Source organism: Globicephala melas, chromosome 11 (assembly GCF_963455315.2).
Source record: "Globicephala melas chromosome 11, mGloMel1.2, whole genome shotgun sequence".
Classification (NCBI taxonomy): domain Eukaryota; kingdom Metazoa; phylum Chordata; class Mammalia; order Artiodactyla; family Delphinidae; genus Globicephala; species Globicephala melas.
Window position 1 is genome coordinate 4589700 of NC_083324.2, and position 21067 is coordinate 4610766.

The following is a 21067-nucleotide window of genomic DNA, read 5'->3' on the forward strand; positions in this document are numbered from 1 at the left end:
TAAGACTCTGCCTGCTAATGCAGGCGACACATGTTTCAGCCCTGGTCCGGGAAGATCCCACATGCCGCGGAGCAACTAAGCCTGTGCACCACAACTGCTGAGCCTGTGCTTTAGAGCCCGTGTGCCACAACTACTGAGCCCACGTGCCACAGCTGCTGAGCCTGAGTTCTAGAGCCTGCGAGCCACAACTACTGAAACCCGCACGCCTAGAGCCCGTGCTCCGCAACAAGAGACGCCACTGCCATGAGAAATGAGAAGCCCACATACCACAACGAAGAGTAGCCCCTGCTCGCTGCAGCTAGAGAAAGCCCACGCGCAGCAATGAAGACCCAACACAGCCAAAAGTAAATAAATAAAATTAATTAATTAAAAAAAAAAGAAACGGCTGGTTCAAAGCACAAATTCTTATTTTATGGATGTAAAATGTCCAGGTTGCTACAAGATTACCACGGTTTTCAGCTGTGCTCAGACAGTGGTGCTTTACGTAGGTTGTTCAACAGTGTTGCGCCGGCCAACAGGAGGAAAGGCCAGATCCACAGAAGGGTGTTTGTTTAGAAGAAAGCAACACTAATGTTCCACACAACTTCCTGAATTTGTGTTCTATCGCAGAAAGCCTTATCAGTTCAGCAATTCCAGTTAATCTACCAAGATAATGTAATTATGTTTAATTCTGTAAGGTATACAACAGCATTCTTCTATCTGGCTGTCAGTTTTTCAATCGAGTTTTGATTATGGGGGAAAAAAAAACGCACAATATCCTTTAAAGCCTGAAGCCCTGAGAGGAATCCAACCACTGCTCATCAAATTCCTAAAACACAAACTCATTAGGCCCTGCCAGCCCCCTTGCAATACCCCAATCCTCCCCGTTCAGAAGCCTGACAGGGAGTACTGGTTTGTGCAAGGCTTATGAGCAGTGAATGAGGCCGTCATCCCTATTCACCCACTGGTGTCAAAGCTATACACCCACCGCACCCAAGTGCCAGGGGGCACGCAGTATTGCTCTGTTTTGGACCTCACTGATGTATTTTTCTGTATTCCCCTAAATCCAGACTCTCCATACCTTTATGCCTTTGAATGGAGGGACCCTGACACCTGGAGGCTACCCAATACACCCGGACAGTACTTCCGCAGGGTTTTCAGGACAGCCCCCATCTTTCTGGAAACACGTTAGCAAGGGAACCCAGGGAATTGAGCCTTGAGAAGGGAACTCTGCTACAATATGTTGATGATTTCTTGATAAGTAGTGAGACCAAATAAGATTCAGATAAAAATACTGTTACGGTCCTAAATTTTCTGGCAAGAAGGGGATATAAAGTATCTTCAACCGATATAAAGTATCTTCAACCAGCAACAGTTTCAATATTTAGGACTGGGTTTGACCCCAGGGGCACCAGCCCTTGCCATAGATTGAAAAACAGCAGTTAATGCATTACTATCTCCAACCATAAAAAGGCAACTCTGAGGCTTTCTCAGGATGGCTAGGTTCTGTCGTATCTGGATTCCAAATTATAGCCTTATAGCAAAACCCCTATGTGAGGGTCTAAAGGGAGAAGAAAGGGAACCCCTTCAACGGAATAAGGACCACCAGCAGGCCTTTGAGACTCTGAAGACTGCGGTGAGTAGAGCACCAGTGCTGGGGCTTCCAAATTCGCACAAGCCCCTTACCCTACACGTTCGTGAGAGGTCAGGGATAGCACCACGAGTCCTGACCCAAAAGCTGGGACCGGATCAGGGACCAGTGGCTTACTTCTCAACACAGTTGGACTCAGTGGCCCTGGGATGGTCAAGCTGCCGGCAGGCAGTAGTGGCCACATCCCTGTTGGTAAATGAGCTTCCAAGCCCACCCTGGGACAACACTTAGGCGTGTCAACCCCTCATCAGGTACAATTTGTGCTGGAAGTCAAAGGACATCATTGGTTGACTGGAGGAAGGTTAACAAGATATCAGGCCCTCCTATTGGACGCCCCCGGCATTATCTTAAAGGTGTGCCAAACCCTGAACCCGGCGACTCTGCTTCCAGCTGTCTAGAGTGGAGACTTAGTGCATCAGCGTAAAGAGACCATAGAACAAACTTGCTCCAGCAGGTCTCATCTAGATGAGCCCCTTGACAGCCCTGAGGTCAAACAGTTTACTGATAGGAGCAGTTTTATAGAAATGGGAACCCAAAAGGCAGGGTATGCCAGTTAGTCTAGATGAACGGAATCGAAGCCAAGGCCCTGCCCCCCACAGACATCAGCCCAGAAAGCTGAACTAATTGCATTAATGAGAGCTTTGCAATTAGGGACGGATAAGAAATTAAATATTTTTACTGACTGTAAATATGGGTTCCACGTGCTACATGCTCACGCTGCCATTTGGAAAGAGCAACGTTAATCGCTACAAATTCCCCCATAAAATATAAAGATTTGATTCTGGCTCTTTTAGAAGCAGTGCAGCTCCTGACCCAGGTAACAGTAATCAGCTGCAGGGGCCATCAGAGGGATGGATCCCTTGTGAGTCAAAAGAACAGCAAAGATGATCAAACTGCAAAACAGGCAGCTCAATTGCAAGAGCCTGAGCAAATTATGGCCCCAGTGATTGGCCCCCCTGAACTCCCTAGCCTTCTCCAGTATTCCCCACAGGAACAGGAAAATGCTGAGAAACGGGGCTATGAGAAGAGAAGCACAGGCCGGTAGAGAAAGGAGGATACGGTTCTAATTCCTGAGGCCCAAAAATGGAAACTCACTAAGAGCTTACACGGTGCCACCCACTATGGGAGGGATCACTGCGGGACTTGATGCAAAAGGCTTTTTCAGGGAAGGGGCTTAAAAGAACAGTAAAACAAGCAACACTTGCCTGTGATTTATGTGCCCATAATAACCCACAGGCCCATCCAATCCCCCCTTCATTACTCAGGCCAATTCAATGCCGAGGGACATATCAGGGGGAAGACTGACAGTTAGGTTTCACCCAAATGCCCCCACGGTCAGGATATAAATATCTTATGGTGTTTGTCAATACTTTCACAGGATGGGCGGAAGCCTTCCCCATCCAATCTGAAAAGGCTATGGAAGCCTGTAGGTCCCTTTTAAAAGAAGCAGTTCCTCGGTTTGGACTTCCAAAGTCCCTCCCCAGTGATAACAGGCCCTGTTTTATAGCCAGAATCACACAGGGGCTCACAATGGCCCTAGGGATAGACTACAAACTACACACCTCTTGGCACCCCTAGTCTTCAGGGAAGGTAGAGAAAATGAACCATCCTTTGAAGAAAACCTTAGCAAAACTCTGCCAAGAGACTCATGTACCCTGGACCAACTCGCTTCCTACTGTACCCCTCAGGGTCCGTGTAGCCCCAGGAGTGGTCTGAGGCTTAGCCCATCTGAAATGACCTATGGGAGGCCTTTTCTTACTACTGACATTCTACTGGATGAGGAAGTGAACCAGGCCCTGAGATATATTATTAATCTAGGACAAGTTCAGGAGGCAATCCAGGACTGTGCCCACAAGGCACTGCCAGCCCCCACTAACACTACAGAGGAAGGAGCAGGGCCTTCACAAATAAACCCCGGGGACCAGGTTCTTCTTAGAACTGGAAAGAGGGGTCCCCCAAAGACCAACGATTGCTAAAATGGAAGAGCCCCTATAAAGTAATTTTAACCACCCCTACTGCTGTCAAACTGCAAGGGATATCTAGTTGGGTACATTTGTCCAGACTGAAGCTTTTACCTCCAGAAACCCGGCAGGTTCCCACAGAACAATACACCTGTGAGCCAGTGGAAAATGTGAGATACCTATTCAAAGACAGGCACCATCAACAGATGAGTAAAATGATGTGGTAGACTGGACTCCAATTTTCCATTCTTGCTATTGTGCTCAGCAGGAGCATACACGAGCATCTTGTTAAAAATGTTGTAGAGCTTTAGGTGCTGAATTATCAACATAAGGGTCTGCTGTCTGCTAATTTTTTAAAAATTAATTTATTTATTTATTTTTGGCTGCATTGAGTCCTCGTTGCTGCACGCAGGCTTTCTCTGGTTGCAGCGAGCAGGGGCTACTCTTCGTTGTGGTGCGCGGGCTTCTCATTGCAGTGGCTTCTCTTGTTGCGGAGCACGGGCTCTAGGCGCACGGGCTTCAGTAGCAGCATGTGGGCTCAGTAGTTGTGGCTTACGGGCTCCATAGTTTTGGCACAGGCTTAGTTGCTCTGTGGCACGTGGGATCCTCCAGGACCAGGGCTCAAACCCGTGTCCCCTGCGCTGGCAGGCAGATTCTTAACCACTGCGCCACCAGGGAAGCCCTATCCCCTAATTTTTAAAGTACTAACAAGAGTTATGTCCTTCAAGGACTGTCCTCTCTTAACAACCGTGAGACAGATATTCAGTTCTGCACCCCAGAAGTGTTTGTTTTTCCTCTGCAGACACACAAACCATCAGATGTTATGGAATTATGGCCAGGCCCCTGTCCTTTTCCAACCAAGCTATAGCATATAAATGCATTGATAATGTTCACTTCATAGGAGAGTGCACTCTAGGGACTATAGGGATAAGAGGGGGTTTTATTGGTAACAGGACCACTCCAGCTCATCAGCGAACCCAGAGAGCACTAGAAGTGATCTTAACAGGGGCAGGGCTGGCCATTGGGCTGGCAGCTCCGTGGGGAGGCTTTACCTATCATGAAACAACACTGAGAAATCTCACTAGACAGCTTGGTTATATGATGGAACAGACAAGACAAGCCTTAACGGGACTGAAGATCTCTTGTTTCTTTGGCTAATGTAGTTCTTGACAATCGTCTAGCTCTTGATTACCTTCTGGCAGAACGAAGTAGAGTTTGTGCGATAATTAATACAACCTGCTGCACCTGGACCAATGCAACAGGACAGGTAGAATTTAATATTAAGGTAATATATGCCCAGGCAGAGCAGCTTCACAATTTTGGCAGGGGCGACATCGCCTCCGCTGTCTGGTCAACAGTTAAGGAAGCCCTCCCAAAGTTAACCTGGTGCCTTCCCTTTCTAGGCCCTTTAATGGCTATTGTTGTTCTTCTCCTTTAGGGCCCTTGTTTGTTTAACCTTCTGGTTAAGTTTGTGTCTTCCAGCCTCCAACAGTTTCAAGTAAAGACTCATGATGTCTCAAGGAATTCAACCCATTCCAGGGGAGAGTGGCCCACGTCCATACAGGTCCTTGGAATAGTCAGTGAGGGACTTCTACACCACTAGGGTAGGCTAGGGTCTGCGGCCCCCGTCTAGCAGGAAGTTTCAAAAGGAGAGACCTTTGGCCCCTTACCCTTTAAGAATAAGGGGTGTAGAATCCCTCAGGGGGGAATGAGACAGGCTGGGACCTGGGACACTTTGCTGCAGTGCTTGCCCCTGGACAAATGTCTCCTCGATCAATGACATACAAAGAAACTCTAAGGGACTTATGCATGTGTATAACTGATTCACTTTGTTATAAAGCAGAAACTAACACACCGTTGTAAAGCAATTATACTCCAATAAAGATGTTAAAAAAAAAAGAAACTATAAGGGACTAAAAATAACTGCATGCATGCCCAGTTGGGGCAAATTATAGACAACAAGATACAAAAAGACCAAGGTGCCCAACTTTTTCTTCTGAAGAGCCAGGAGCCAAAGCAGGGTACTGGGCACGCCCCCTGCACACAACACCACCACAGAGGTGGGCAAGCCTCCTAGGCCACCCCTCTGGCCTGATCCCTGGACACACTCCTACTCTCACCCCATAGAAGGAAAAAGTTTGCCTCCCACCTGAGTGAGCAAGCTAGCAAGGGAAACTGTTACTTGTTCTCAATCCCTGCTGCTGCAGCAGGGGCCCCAGTAAAGCCTTGCCTGAATTTCTTATCTGGCCTCTGATCAATTTCTATTGATTAAGGAGGCCAAGAACAGCTGGTTGGTAACATATGTGTGGGTGGGGAAGCTGGGAGTCACTGTACCATTCAGTCTACTTTTCTGTCCGCTTGAAAGTTTTCATCATAAAAAGTAACAAAAGAATTTCACTCCTAGGTATATACTCAAGAGAAAAGAAAATACAGGTCCACACCTAAACGTGTACACAAATGTTCATAGCAGCATTATTTGTAACAGCCAAAAAGTAGAAACAACCCAAAAGTCCATAAACTAATGAATGCATAAACAAACCGTGGTATAGCCATAAAATGCAATGTCATCCAGGCAACAGGAGGAATGAAGTACTTCCTTGAAAACATTATGCAGAGTGAAAGCAGCCAGTCACAAAAAGTCATATATTGTATGAGTTAGTTTATATGAAATGTCCAGAATGGGCAAATCAGAGCCAGAAGGTAGATTAGTGGTTGCCAGGGGCTGGGAGGTGGGCAGGGATGGGGAGTTGACAGCTAATGGGTACAGGTTTTCATTTAGAAGGGATGAAAATATTCTAAAATTGACTGTGGAGATGGGTACACAACTGTGAATGTGCTAAAAGCCATTGTACACTTTAAACGGGTGGATTGTATGCTACGTGAATTTTTGAGGATCTCAATAAGCTGGTTTTTTTCTTTTAAGTTGCAAAAGAGAGTAGGATCCAGGGGTGAGGAGAGAGACAGTTGTCAGTCACCATAAAGCACATAAAAGTGGTTTAAATATGAAACCTGATTTAAACATGGTGATTAGAAATGTTGATTTCTGACCAATCTGCAAAAACTGAAGACTCAAAAAAGGAATCACATGGCTAAAACATATTTTTTTTAAAAACCGCATTTTAAAGTAGAAAAAAACCACCATCCCAAAACTCTAGATCTCAGCAAAACTTGTAAAGAGACTTCATCAAATTCAACCTCTTTTGTTTCCTGGCCAGGAGGAGCCCAGTGTCTGAGAATATTCGTTTTGCTAATTGGTAGAACCTGAGGTCAGCCGGGACCTCAGGAGAGTCTCACTCTCCCCATCCCCCATCTCCCACGGTGGGGAGGGGCCCTAAGGCAGTCTGAGCCCTCCCAGCTGCAGTGTTCGAGGGTTTCTGGAGGGGCATAGCCTGGGGTGACAGCTCTAATCCTTGCCCTGTCTCCCCCAAACCATGCCCTGTCCCAGGGAGCCACCCCCAACTCTCCTTCCTCCCCCCCACCCCCACCCTCCAACTGTGTTCAGCTTCTCATTCCAGTTATTCGATGCCTGCTGTATACCAGGATGTCCAGAACAGAGCTCACAGGTCCCCGAAAACCTGTCCCCCATCTTCTCTCTCCCACAAATGTGCCCACACCCATACCTACCCAGACACCCAAACAAGCGCCCGGGGAATATCCTGGAACCCCTCCTGCTCCCCATAGGCTTCTCTGCCTCCATCCCCAGGGCACAGTCTCCTCCCCCTTTCCGACCCTCTCCTCCATTACCTTCAGTACAAGGGCCAACACACCTGACCTGGCCTTGGAGGCCCAGTCTGATCAGCCCCTGCCCCCATCACCGCGTCTCCCCCAACTCTGCTCCAGCCAGCAGGAAGACGGCGCAGCTCCCAAGCACTCAACCAGCACTCTCCCCTCCAGGCCACAGCCTGTGCCATGCTGTTCCCTAGGCCTGGGCGGCCGTGGCCACCCAAGCAGCTTTCATTCATCCTTCAAGGCCTAAACATCACCGAGATTTGCACCCCAGCCAAACTGAGCAACTCTCCCTGTGCTTCCCAGGCAGATGGGACCCCTCACTTCCTCCAGAGGAGTCTTTGCAAGTACTCAGAACACTTCCCCTGCCTCAGCCCTCCTTCCCCTGGGTGAGGCTTATCCCTCCTTCAGAGTCACCTCCTCTAGGAAGCCTTCCTTGACCTCCCAGAGGGGGTTAGGCGACTCCTCTGGGCTCCTACAGCCCTCTGGGTCCCCACCACTAAAGCACACGCCACATTATCAAATGGCATCTATAATGAGGCAAGCTCGCCTACCAGACTGGGAGCACCTGGAAGGAATGAAATGGGTCTCTTTGCCTCAGTGGACCCCATATCCAGAGAATCCTTGAGGCGTTGTTTGTTGATTGAAAATTGGGACGCAGCCCTAAATCCAAAGCCCAGTCAAGCGTCGAACGCTTGCTTCGTTATTGCTCCGGCCCCTTCAACTAGCTGCCCTGCAGCTGCAGCTGGGCTGCCAGCCCTCGCCCACAGCAAATGGGCTCCAGCTGGGGAGGCCCCCCCTCTGCTCTCTTCCCTGGCCCCCGCTACCACTGGCATCAGCTCTTCTGCCCCTGGGGTGGGTTCAGGGACCAGACAGAGAGAAGGAGGAGCAGGGTCGGGGAAGAAGGGTTCAGGACACCCAGGGAACGGGCTCGCGCGGATGAGGGAGGAGCCGCTCCCTTTGCTTACCTGGCTTTTCAGACCCAGATGACCTGGACGACCCCAGTGTGGAGGTTGAGGAGGTGTCACTGGAGGCGAGGCTCCCAGGAGCCATTTCACAGGCAGATGCAGATGGCCCCCTACCCAGGCGTGAGGCCCCCAGACCTGCCTGCTCGCCTTACATACCAGCAGGCCCGGCCCCACCACTCCAATTAGCCCCTGATTGGGCTGGAGTCTCCGAGCCGCTGATTGGGCAGGAAAGCTGAGAGGGGGCACTGCAGCCCTGCCTTGCGTGCTGATGCCTCAGCCGGGCCACCTGCTCCTATGTGAACTTGGGTGTATCGCTTGACTTCTCTGGGTCTCAGCCCCCATGGCAAAATGATGGGGGCTGAGATGCCTGATCCCTCCTGCGCCCTCTGCTCAGCAGAACCTGGAATGCTGATGGGGAACTGGGCACACCTGGGCTGTGGAGGTAGCTGCTGAGGCCCTCCAATCCCACTGCCCCAGTGTCCACTCCTGTTCCCAGGCCACTGCTGGCCTTGGTCCCTCAGGAAGCAGCAGTTGGGGGCCGACCAGTGGGTTTACCTGGAACAGACACCCCAGGTCAACCTGTGGCCTCCTTTTGTTTTGTTTTATAAGAAAGAATTTTTAAGGGATGAATGAGCAATTTTTAAATTACTTCCCAAAAGTCTCCATAAATAAGGACAATGTCCTCTGGGAAAATAAACAAAGAATATTGATTCATCAGAAAGGCTGATAAGCACAGGAAAATATCTTCGACTTCTTTGACACTCAGGAAATTTTAAATTGAAACAATGATGAGATACTGTTTTCTCATCACATTGATAAAAATTGAAGACAAAGCGTTGGCAAGGATGCAGGGAACCAGGCCCTCATTGCCTCTTCCAGGGGCATAAATTGGGTGCAGCCTACTTGGAAAAGGTATTCCCTTGAGCCCAGCACTCCACTTCTCTCTCCTAGGAGTGCATTAGTCGGAAAAGAAATAATTGCTGCATTATTTGGAAAAGGAAAAAAAAAGAAGTTCTAAATGAATCACTCAGGCTCTGGCTGAATTACACCCTTACTGCAGAATAATCTGCAGCCATTTAAAATGACGAGATGGATTAAAACAAGGATGAGGTGGTATTTCACACCCAGTAGAATGACAACTATTTAAATGCCCATCAATACCGCGTGTCTAGGATGTGAAGAAAGGCACAGCTGTCGGGAAGGTAAGTTGGTGGCCACATAGAAAGAATTTAGTAACGTCTAATACAACTAAGATGGATTCGTGCCACATCCCATCCACGTCATTCTGGGTATAAATCTGAGAGGAACTCTTACACTGATACACTGCAATCTTAGCAAAAATTCAAAACAACCTAAATGCCCGCCAAGGGGAGATTGGACAAATAAACTGTGATCTGTTCACACGGTGGAATAGTACACAGCAGTGAAAATGAAATAAAACAGAAAGTATCTGTGGAATATGTCCCCACTTCTGAGAAGACAGAACTCGCGTGTGTGTGTGTGTGTGTGCGTGTGTGTGTGTGTGTGTGTAAGTGAAGCCACAGAAGAAGGTCTGAAAGGGTTCATTCCAAGGTAATAGCAGTGGTTACCTCTGAGGAGGGTGTAGGATTTGAAGGGGACAGGTTTAGAACAGACTTGCAGTTTTCTCTCTGTAGTCCTATTGTTGGGATTTTTCCAGGGGACTCTCCATCACCAGAGGTCTGGATTGAGGGAGGCAAAGTGTTCTAAAGTGAAACTTGGTATCACTGCCCTGCCTAGCACCCTTCGTGGCTCCCCACTGCCATGGGTGAAAGCTTGACCTCTGTCTTATGGAGCCTCCTTCCCCCTGTAAACCCACAGTCCAACCACAATGAGGCTCTTGGAACTGGTTAGGTGTTGAGAGCTGGGTTTTCCCCTTTGTGTTTCCTCTGTGTGTGTATCTGTTAGATTGATGTCACAATGGCCCCAGTTTTTCACCCCTGTCCATATCCATGCCCATTTGCAGTATAAGTTTGCAGCTCCTCCTACATGCCTTGGATCTGAGCTCGCCTTATGACTTGCTTTGACCAACCCTGCACGGTGGAAATGATGTCCAGTCCCAGTCCCATGTGAACAAGGCTTCTGGATGCTGAGCATCCCATGGCCCAGTCTCCCCTGTCACCCAGCCCACAGCTGGCCAACTAGCCAGCCCTCCAGCTGACCACAGATGCTTGAATGAGCCCAGCAGAGATCAGCCAAGCTTGGTCCAGATCACCTGGCTGACCCGCAGAGTCACGAGCAACAATACGTGGTGTGTTGTTTGAAGCATGAGATTTGGGGGTTGTTTGTCACACAGCATAAGCTAGCTGATACACTCTCCCTAGAAGGCCCTCCTTTATCTCCACCTACCTTCTCTGGACCATTTCTCACTCATCCTTTTGGCCTCAGTGTAGACATCACTCCCTCGGAAAAGCCCTCCCTGACACCCTAGGATGTTCGGGGCCCCCGCTTGTGTTGCCAGCAGCCCCTCAACTTGCTCTGTGGGAGCCTCTAGCACCCCAAGTTAAAACACTGCCTTACCTGTCTCCTTGAGCTCTGAGAGGGAGTGGGGGTGGGCAGGGCTGTGTCTGTCTTGTTCCTGGTGGTGTTCCCTGGTGCCCAGCACAGCACCTGGCACGCAGTAGGTTCTCAGCACCCATTGCTGTGGAAGCCCCAGTGCCAGAACCCAGCTTGGCTGAGTGGAGGGAGGCCTGAAAACCATCTGCGAGAACCATCTAGAGCAGGAGATGAAATGAGGCAAAGAGGCGCATGGAAGCTGGTGCCAATGGGGGCAGCAATTTTGATCACATTTCCAAGAACTGAGAAGTAGAGAAAGACTCAGTGATACAAACATTCCCACGAGCTTCATCTGAAACCCTGCTCCAGGGCTGTGCCAGGACAGAGTTTTGCATTTGGAGGGAAGAAGTTCTAAAATGTGCTGCGTGATCTAAAAATTCTTCTAGAGGATTGCCTTTTCACAGGGAAATGGTAATTGTGGGGATCAGGCTTCTGGAGAGAGGACAGGTTCCTTGGTGTACGCATGAGACGCGTTTGCTGAGGCCTGCACGAAATGTAAGTTTTGCCAAAAACTTTTTTTGCCATCTTGTAACATTGAATGAGGTCCTCCTATGTGTGAACTTACAGTTCTGCAGGTTTCAGTTCTAAACTCTTTGAAGCAGTGCCTGCTTTGTGTTAACTCTAACCCCTGTAGCATGAGGACATCTGTGACTTTAGGTCAATAAATGCATAGACGGCAGGGTAGAAAGAGCTGCCATGTTCAATGTCCACATATTTTATATTCACTGTTATATTTATACGTGAAAAAGCTAAAGTTCAGAGAGGACCTGCATCAGGTCTCCCTAAGTCCAGACCCTGGGCTACAACCTGGAAGCTCTCTGCTTTAGTTAAGAAACCATCCCTGACTCCAAAATAACAGTGGCTTCAACATGAAACCAGGAGACTGTTCTCTCATGAAACCCCTCAAGTCTCGGTTGTGCAGGGCTGGTGAGGCAGCATGGGAGACCCAGGCTCCTTCCTTCTTGATGCTCTGCCATTATCTGCCCACAGATTCTACCTCATGATCCAAGAAGCTGTTGCAGTGCTGGTCATCATGACCACATTCTAGCCACCAGGAAGGAAAGAAGAGAGGACATGGTGGACACCTCCATTCTCTGAAATGCACAACCCAGAGACTGCACATATCACTTCTGATTATAGTCCTTCGGCTAGACCTTAATGTCACCTACATGCCATTGCAGATGCAGGGGAAGCTGGGAGATGCAGTCTTGTGCTGGGTGGCAAGGTGCCTAGCTAGAACTTGGGCTGATAATACTAAAAGAAAGAAAGGGAATGAATACTGGGGGCAGTTAGCACTTGCTTCCACCTTTCCTGAGACACCTCCATTATTTTAATCTCTCTACACATCTATCTCTCACTATAACAGGAGCTGCTCCTTTGAACTTGGTTCATGTCTCTGGGACGGGAACTCACATTTATTGAATGCCTATTATGCACCTCATCTCTTGTATCAATAATCTCAGTCCCTTTAGACAATTCTACCAACTGGGATGATTGATTCTCCCCTTTAAAGCTGAGGGGCCTGAGCCCTAGTGAGGTTCAAGGATTTGGCCTGAGGTCACACAGCTGGGAAGGGTACCCACTGTCTCCCAGGGGCACTTTGGGGTATGTGGAACACATGTCTCTACTAGAGGGCAAGGGGCAGGCTGTCATCAAGCCCTGCTGCCTTGGGGTGGAGGTTCATGCGCTCTCCTCCCAGAGGCAAAATCAGGGGTGAGAGAGTTCTGTGGCCCTGACGCTGGCCAGGTCACAGCCCAGAGACTTGCTCCCTCCAATCCATCTCTGAGTCCCCAGCACGTCCTGGCCTAGGGTCAGCTTCCTTAGACTGGGTTGAGTGAAGATACGATTGTACACAACAGGCACTCCATAAACCTGTTGGCTTCCTGGAGCCTGGACATGAGCTGGGTAACACCCTCTCTCCAGCCTCAGTCAGCAGCTCTTTGCCTTTATTTATGGCGGGTTCTCCATCAGTGGCTGTCAAATCAATTATAAATTAAGGAAGTAAGGAGGCTTTTCTCTCTATCAGGAAAAGCCAGCGAATGTTCTGGTTTTAGAGTAAATTTTTTCTCTGGATGTGAGGCTGAATCCTCAGAATAAGTTGACTAGGGTGTGGGAGTGAGAGGACAGGGCTGCCTGCAAGGCAGACGAGCTGAAATGCTACTGTCTCTCCCGCTGCCGTGCCTGGCCCGACTCAGCATCTGAAATGGAGGGTAAGACCCGCGGGGGCCCCGTGGGAATCTTCTGTGCGGGTCCCCGCTGTGGGGGGAGGCTGGACTAGCTGGGCGTCACCGACATAGAGTCCCTCCCCTCTGGCCCGCTGTTGGTTCTGGCCACGCTGTCTCTGGCCCTCCTCCTCTAGAAACAAGCCCCTGAGGTTTTCTTTGGGCTCCTTCCTGTCCCCACCCTCAGACCATTTGGTTTCTGTGGGGTTAACTCTACCTTTGGCTGCAGAGGCAAGCAGGTAACCCAGGTCTGGCCAGTCAGAGGATGAATCCCCATCCCAGCCTGATCATAGGCTTAGGGGCTATCAGGTGACCCAGGCCTGGCCGACGAGAGCCCTACCTGGGAACTGTGCTGGAACAGATGAGAAAGGGAAGACCACTTTCTGTAGGCCTTGCAGAGCCTGGAACTGCTGGTGGCCTTTATGCCACCTCTTGAGAACAGTCAGCCTTGCATGAAGCCAACACAGAGGAAAGTGCAGCCAGAGCAGAGACGTACAAGCCAGATTAACATCATCCGCGCACCGGCATCCAGCTGTGCCTGATGCCCTGAGAGTTTCATTTCTGGGAGCCAATAATTTTTCCCTTTGCTTCAGTGCTATTGAGTGGGATTTCCTGTCACCTGCAGCCAAAGTAATCCTGACCGACATCACCTAGGGAGACAGAGTTAAGAGGGGCAACAATAGAGACCCCAGCCATTACCCGCTCCAATCCCTCCATGGCACTGGAGATCTTCCTTCTCAGGCTCCTGCCGCCCTTTCCTACCTTGGAGGATGAGGGTAATTTGGGAGCTACATCTCCATCCCATTCCCCTTGGAGATGAGGTCCCTGGTAGGGCCAGCTCTGAGCCAAGGCTCCGGTAATGCCAAAAGTCTCCCACTGTCTGCTGTGTCCAGGAAGCAGGTTGGCTGCATACTGAAAGCTCAGCAGATCCCATCGAGGTCAGCTTTGAGATTCCTTTTTGCACATAAGGAGGCTCAGAGAGGTGACAAAACTTGCTTGCGGCTTCACGGGTCACCTGGATCTCTGTGACTCCAAAGTTGGGGGCTTTTCTCATTCCCGGGCCTGCTCCCCCCACCTCGTACTCCCAGGGGGCTCTGACGGTTGCCCAAACCAGGCAACCCAGGGTCAAGGGTCAGGTGGACGCCGCCCTGTTCCAATCCATCCTGCAGATAAAGAGCTTGAGAGTGACACAAACCACCACCATCAACACCAGGTATAGGAGCTGAGCTTTTAATACCCCAATTTGCCTTCGTCTCCAGGCAGAGCTGGGGAGAGGTAGAGCTTCCAGCTTTGGTTACGCGGAGGAGCAGGGGCAGTTGCTGAAGCAGCTCAGTTTCGATGCCCCAGCGTCCCAGCCAGTTTCACAGCAAGGACTCTCCACAGTGCAGAATGGACTGGAGCCGCGGAAGGCTCGGCCAGCAAGGGAGCCGAAATCTGAGACCTGTGGACATCCCCAGGGAAGGTGGGCCCAGCCAGATTTCCCATTCTTTGTTTCTAAGCTCTTTGAGACAAGGGTGACATTGGGGACCCAGCTCCCCATTAAATGTGGGCAGGTAAGCATGGCTTCTAGAAGCTCCATACTGGCCCAGAGATGCTGCAGCCTGAGTGCTGGGGAGGAGAACAAGTGGTTTCCGGAAGCTGAGAGAAAGGCCTGTCTCTCCATGGGCCACACAGAAAAGGGGTGGCCCTAGTCCCGGGGCTCCATGCTGGAGGTGAGATCCCCAGGCCTCGGTCCCACGCTCTGAACCCCCCATGTTTTTTCAGTCCTGATGACTGCGTTCTGCACTTCCTTGACTGTCCCTCCCGTGGCCCAACACCCAGCCCTGGTCTGGCCTTGACGTCTGGCTCATTTTTATAAACCTGCTGAGGCTGGTTGCTCAGGGCCTTGCCCAATCTCAAAATGGTCACTATCAAGAGGAGATGATCATAGCAATGAATTAATTATATACATTGATATTATTTATAATGTTAACTACAGCCTGTACAGCTCCTTACCATTTACAAAGTGCTCACACACACATACACACATGCACACGCACACACACAATCTCATTTGATCTTCACAGCAGCTGTGTGGGGGATTTGGAATTTCCACTTTATGGGGCAAGAAAGTGAGGCCCAAGGAGGAAAACAACTGCTCAAGGGCATCAGACAAGGGTGAGCTGCTGCTGCTAACATGGTTTTGAGAGGATAGATATGCTCTCCCTGCCCATTCATCTCTCCATTCATGTCTCCACTCATTCCTTCCTTCAACCATCTAGCATTTATTAAGCACCTACTATGTGCCCCACTCTGTGCTACACACTTATCCCTAAGCTGGGACACTTTTCCAGAGCAAGAGTTCTCGTGTGCCTGAGAGATGAGTTTGGGGGGAAAGGGGGGTACAGATCCCACCGGCCCCTGGGAAATCAGGACTCCAGACTGGGCCATCCCTGCCAAGTGAGGAGCCTCATTTTTCTCTCATTAATTCTCTTTTTGTTTGTTTGTTTAAACTCAGGGAGCCTGTGTGACCTGGTTCCGACAGGCACGGCTCCTGACGGGGTGGCTGGGGTGGGGGGCGGGGGCTGGGAGACTCCTACAGTTGGCCACAGAGTCCTTAGGCAGGCGCCACCTGGCTGGTCTCTGTCTTGGAGGCAGTGGTGGAGGCCTCATCGTCACCCAGTGGGTTCCTGCCACAGCACAGGGTGGTGAGCATGCAGTTCCGGAACTGGAAGAAAGGGCATGAGTCAGTGTCAGGGTCCCCCAAAATGTGGGTGGCAACCGGCATGGTCGGTGAGATTTGCCTCCACCCCCGTCCCGCTTCTGGCCTTCCCAGCCTCCACTCCCCTCTCAAATGGCTCCCTGTAGGAACTTACTAGGCCTTCACGACCCCACCCAGAAATGCCAGGACCAAACCTCAGGGGGCTTTGTCACTGGTGATGCTCCATGATGCCCTCTGTGTGCCAAGGGCTATCTGTAAATTATCTCATTTAACCCAAGAGTTTAGGAGTTCACCCTTCCTATGGATGAAGAAACTGATGCCCAAAGAAGGGAAGTGACTTGCCCAAGGTCACACAGCTAGAAACTAGCAGAGCTGGGATTTGAACCCAATATGTCTGACTCCATGTTTTCCCCACTGGATCAAGGGATCTGCAGAGGAACAACTGGTCTGTGTTAAAGGACCGCTTTATCCTTTCATTCCTTGGAACAAGACTTTTTAGCTCCCTGTCCAGCTGTGCGGAAACTGTCACCTATTCCCAGCCTTGGGACTTTGACCGTTTGACCTTTAAAGCAGGCCTCCGAAACCATCTGGATGGGTGCTTCTCATTCTTGAGCCAGCATCAGAGCCACCTGGAGGGCTTGCTAGAAATGCAGGTTCCTGGGTCCACCCTGAGCCTCTAATCAGAAGGTCTGGGGGTTGGCCCAGGAGTCTGAATTTCTCCCAGATGACTCTGACACCCCGGGGAAGACCAACTCCCTGACCATTTTGCAGGTGGAAAGACTGAGGGCCCAGTCAAGAATGTGGCTCGTCCTCTTGTGGCCTTGGGGGACCTGGACCCTCCCGCCTCACCAGCAGGCACCTGCTTGTTCATCATGATGTAGATGACGGGGTTGTAGATGGAGGAACTCTTGGCAAAGAATGACGGGATGGTCATGAAGATGGGGCCAAAGTCGGAGCCCTGGTGGGTGAAAATGTAGAACGCCACGCTGGCATAGGGCACCCAGCAGATCAGGAAAGCAACGACCATGATGATGACCATGCGAGTGACCTCCTTCTCGGCCTTCTGCGTGGTGGCCGACTCCTGCTGTTGGGCAGCTGCCTGCGGGGAAACAGGGCCTGGTGTTCAGACTGAGGCTCCTCTGGGACGGGGGCTGGGCTCAGCCCAGTCAATGTGCGTGTCCCCAGCGCCCAGCATAGGACCATACCTCCTTGACTGTGAAGACCAGCTGCCCGTAGCAGAAGAATATGATGACCAGGGGGATGGTGAAGTGGACCACGAACATGTAGATGACGAAGGACTCATTGTTGACCTCTGGCGAGAGCGTGTAGTAGTCAATCCCGCACGAGCACTGCATTCCCTCTGGGATGTACCTGAGGACCGGTGGGGAGATGGGGCGGGAGGGGCAAAGGGAGACCCACATGTGAGGGACTTGGGAACAGGCCCAGCTGACCAGAGTCCCCTGCCACCACCTACTGTAGGGCTGCTCTCACTCTGGGCCTCACTTTCCCTCTCTGTAAAATGGGGATAATAAACCTCTCCTTGGTTGTGTGACTGAGGATCACATTGACTGAGGTAAGCGATTCAAATGTACCTGTGGAAACAGTGTTGTTTCACTGTTCGTTCAGCGCCGTGTTATCCCGGGACCACAGTCTCTCCAAGTCTCTCATTCCAGAGGCACGCCCCCAACCCCACGCCCACCACCGCGCTGCTCTGCCCCGCCCCTCCCAGCCTGCCACTCCCCAGCAGCCGGAGGCCAGGCCTTGGGCCACACAGGGCACAGGTTGGTGGGGAGAAGGGAAAAGCCCTGCCAAGCTCTGTATTTGAGGCGCCCAGGTCTTTCTAGGCCAAAGAGGGGCACACAGGGTAACTAAGGGATCTTTGCACTTTCTGGAAACAAGAGGCCCCGGGGCATCTGGTTAAGATGTTTGGGTGATTTCAGACGATGGTGACACTGGACCGACCTCGGAAAACCCAGTGTCTGTTAGCTGTGCCTACCAGGATGTAACTGGGCTAGACTGGAGAAGACAGGGAAGGGGACCAGAGTTGTTTGTCCCTTGCTGAATTGCTCAAATTCAGCACGGGGCAAAGAACACTGGCCCCAGGAAGACTGAGAGAGGAGGAAAGTGGAGAGAGATGGGAGTTTCCCGGAAGCAGAGGGACACGAGGCCGCCTACAGAGTCACTAGTCCAATGTCCGGAACCACTGTCCACCGCAACCCCAGCTCATCTCAGCCCATTTGGAGATAACAGCCTAGAGTCTGGACAGGACTGCTTCCCAGAGGCTACAATGTCACACCTGCACGAGGAAGGCTCTGCCTCCCCAGGTGCTGAGGCCTAAGGTCAGAGGAACTGCTCAACAGGGCACTGGACCAAAGAGGATTGGAATCTGGCCCTGGCTTAGCTGCGGATTAGGGGCACAGCCAAGGTGAAGGGTTGGGGCGTCTTGGAGTCCCCTTGACATGGGGACTAGCCCCATAGCAGTGTCAGGGGCTGACCCTCTCTTCCCTGCCCTAAACCTCAACCCCATGACAGCTGCCAGCTCGGGACCTGGAACCAGACAGCCCCCCTGGCTGGAGGACCCTACAAAGAGCCCTGGAGACCCTTCCTTCCCTTCCACTCGGTGCTGTTACCTGGACCAGCCGACGAGGGGGGGCGCGGCACAGGCCATTGCCATGATCCAGGTGAGGGCGAGGCCCATGATGGCATGGTTCTCCCCGAAGCGGAAGTTGCTCATGGGCTTACACACCACCACGTACCTCTCGATGGCCAGGACCACCAAGGACCACAGGGCAATTTCACCTGCAAGGTAGCCAGCTGTCAGTCAACACACCACGTGGCTGGACCTGTCTAAGGAGGGGGAGCTCCCCTGAGGGATGGGGTGAGGGCAGTCAGGAAAGCACCTGGGGGCGGGCCTGGAGCAAGGCCTTAGGGTGCGGAGGGCCTGGACATTGAAGAGCGGGTGCGGGGCAGAGGGGCCTATATGCCGCGCAGAGTAACTCCCAGGAAGGTTAGTTCAGCTCAAGAGCTCTGGGTTCTTGAGGGACACAGAAATCGGGTCACGGGGTCATGGCTGGACCGGGAGCCCTGTAGGAAGTTTTTATAGAAAAATGTGTCCTTCATGGGGCAACAGGCAGAGTTCCTGTCAAAAGATATTGCAGAGGCAGCAGAAGCCTGGAGTTGGGAAGCCTTCCCTCCCTCCTGGGCAGCGGCCTCTCCCCTCCAGGGAAATGTAACAACATGAGTTATGTGGGACCCTCTCCTAGGAGCCAAGGAACTGCATAATGTTTTGCTCAGAGAAAGGAGGAGGAAATAATGATGTGATTTAGACATCTGCCCTGCATATCACCCCAGAAACTCAGGAGGGAGGGTGGCCATAGGAATTATCAACCAAACTAGGACATTTCTGAGTGAAAGGGAACACTAGTGAGTATTCCAGGACCATAGTTGTAGCAGAGACGAGTCCGCCTGTGTGTGGCACCCTTCTGGCCTGAGACTGTGTGACTGTGGTCACTGAAGGTGACAAACACCCAGTGATGGCCAGAGTCCCAGGAATGGGGCGGAGGCAGCAGCCTGGACACAGGTGGGAGAGAGAAGACAGGAGGCAGAGCGTCCTTGTGGCTGGTTCTAGGCTCTCCCTGTCACCCTGGCTTTGTAATAATGACCTCTCGTGTCTCCTGCTTGCCTGAGAGGCCATGTGTCCCCAGAGAACGTTCCTCGATCTGAGCCAGGAGACCTAGGCCCTGGTCACTGCCCTGCCATATCCCTGAGTCACTCTTCCCCTCTGCACACTGCAGTTTTCTCATCTGCTAAATGGGATCTATTCTCTGCAGAGAATCAGTTTTTCAGTTAAAGAAAGTATTTTAAACTATGGTTCAGAGCTACACAGATCACCTCACAGGTCTAACGTCTCCCTGTAAATGGACTCATCAACGCAGAAAGCATTCAAGCATGGCAGAGAGGCTGGAGGTGGGCTGGGAGGGAGTCAGCTAGATGTTGGAGAAGGACCGAGCCCATCGCCCAGTACAGGCAGTCCAGTGACTGGAGGACTCAGAGCCCTCCTCCCGCCCCAGGCTGGGAGCCCTGAACACAGGGATCTGTCTTGTCCAGCTCTATCCCCAGTGCCCGGCGTGGGTCTGACCCAGCACAGCTGCTGCGAGGGAAGCAGAATATGTCCTGAAGGGCCTCAGAGACATGGGCTTGAAACTCAGCCCCGCCAGACACTTGATGTGACCCCAGCAAGGCCCTTGACTTCTCTCATCTGTTTCCTTGCTGGAAAGCAAGACAATGACCCCACTCCAAGTGAGATCAACAGTGTTCAGTGCCCACCCTCGACAAACGGCAGCCTAGCTCATCATCACTAAAGTGTTTGTTGATTAAGTGAGGGCTTTGGATAATGGCCTCTCAGCCACCATCCCCAAGGCATAGGCTGTCCCCAGACACTGGCCCCCTCACGCCGCAAGCTCCCGGCTCCTGTAGCCCCCGTCACCCGCACCCCAGCTCATACCGCCCAGGGTGGCAAAGAAGCCCTCCAGATTGCATCCCGTGGGCCCGAAGACGAAGTACGCGTGCAGAGAGGTGTAGAGGGTGGTGGTGAAGCCACCGAAGACCATGAAGAGGTTGGCCACGGCCAGGTTGAGCAGGATGTAGTTGAGAGGCGTGCGCAGCTTCTTGTGCTGGACCGTGACGTAGAGCGTGAGGAAGTTGATGGGGAAGCCGAGCACGATCAGCAGGAACATGTAGGCGGCCAGCACGGAGAACTGCCACGGCTCAGCCAGGTAGTACTGCGGGTACTCGAAGGGGCTGCGCACCACGCCTGTCTTGTTAGAGAAAGGCACGTAGAAGTTCAGGCCCTCCGTCCCGTTCATGGCTGCGGCCTTTGTGGCTGCCCTGCGGCAGCTCCAACCGGAGGATGCTGCTGAGGCCTGAGCTCAGCCACGCAGGGCTCCGGCTGGATGACTCCAGGCTCTGAAACCCGCCCCCCCCCCCAGGCCCTTATAAAGTGACCTCCCCTCCCTAAGCTCCTGGCTGAATCAGCACCTGCGAGATTGGGGGCGTTATTAATCATATTAATCCTCACTGCTGCAACTGGGGGCCTAATTGGCTTCCAAGAGGGGCCAAGGTGACTCCAGGTAGAAGGCTTCTGTCCGGGAAGGGAGGTGCTGGGGACCCTGGGAAAGGGCAGGAGGCCCGCCCCCAACTCTCCTGTCCCCGAGGAATCTCTGTCATCTCAGCTGATGGCCTTGGCCTGACATTGGGACCTCTGACTCCATACCCCCACTTCCCTC

The 21067-nt window shown here is 51.7% G+C and overlaps 3 protein-coding genes across 8 annotated transcripts in view; 1 reads left to right on the top strand and 2 right to left on the bottom strand.

Annotated features, from left to right (window-relative positions):
• The first annotated feature begins 379 nt into the window (after nucleotides 1–379).
• Nucleotides 380–571, top strand: LOC115844104 (small ribosomal subunit protein eS27-like). Its single transcript, XM_030840864.2, has one exon. It carries the CDS (start codon nucleotides 413–415, stop codon nucleotides 569–571), a length of 159 nt encoding a protein of 52 aa, XP_030696724.1. The 5' UTR covers nucleotides 380–412.
• Nucleotides 572–14305: 13734 nt separating this feature from the next.
• Nucleotides 14306–20662, bottom strand: RHO (rhodopsin). Its single transcript, XM_030840961.2, has 5 exons — nucleotides 20287–20662; nucleotides 18413–18581; nucleotides 16988–17153; nucleotides 16642–16881; nucleotides 14306–15788 (listed from the first exon to the last, which is right to left on the bottom strand). The coding sequence occupies exons 1-5, from the start codon at nucleotides 20645–20647 to the stop codon at nucleotides 15678–15680; spliced, it is 1047 nt and encodes a 348-aa protein (XP_030696821.1). The 5' UTR covers nucleotides 20648–20662; the 3' UTR covers nucleotides 14306–15677.
• Nucleotides 20460–21067, bottom strand: part of IFT122 (intraflagellar transport 122) — a 78050-nt gene continuing 77442 nt past the window's right edge. For 3 of the 6 annotated variants that reach the window (XM_060308588.1, XM_060308584.1, XM_030840951.2), the window contains one exon: nucleotides 20460–20599. The gene's annotated coding sequence lies outside the window, so the exon portion shown is untranslated. The remainder of the gene's footprint in view (nucleotides 20600–21067) is intronic. The other 3 variants (XR_009565968.1, XM_060308590.1, XM_060308586.1) reach the window with 3 other exon arrangements.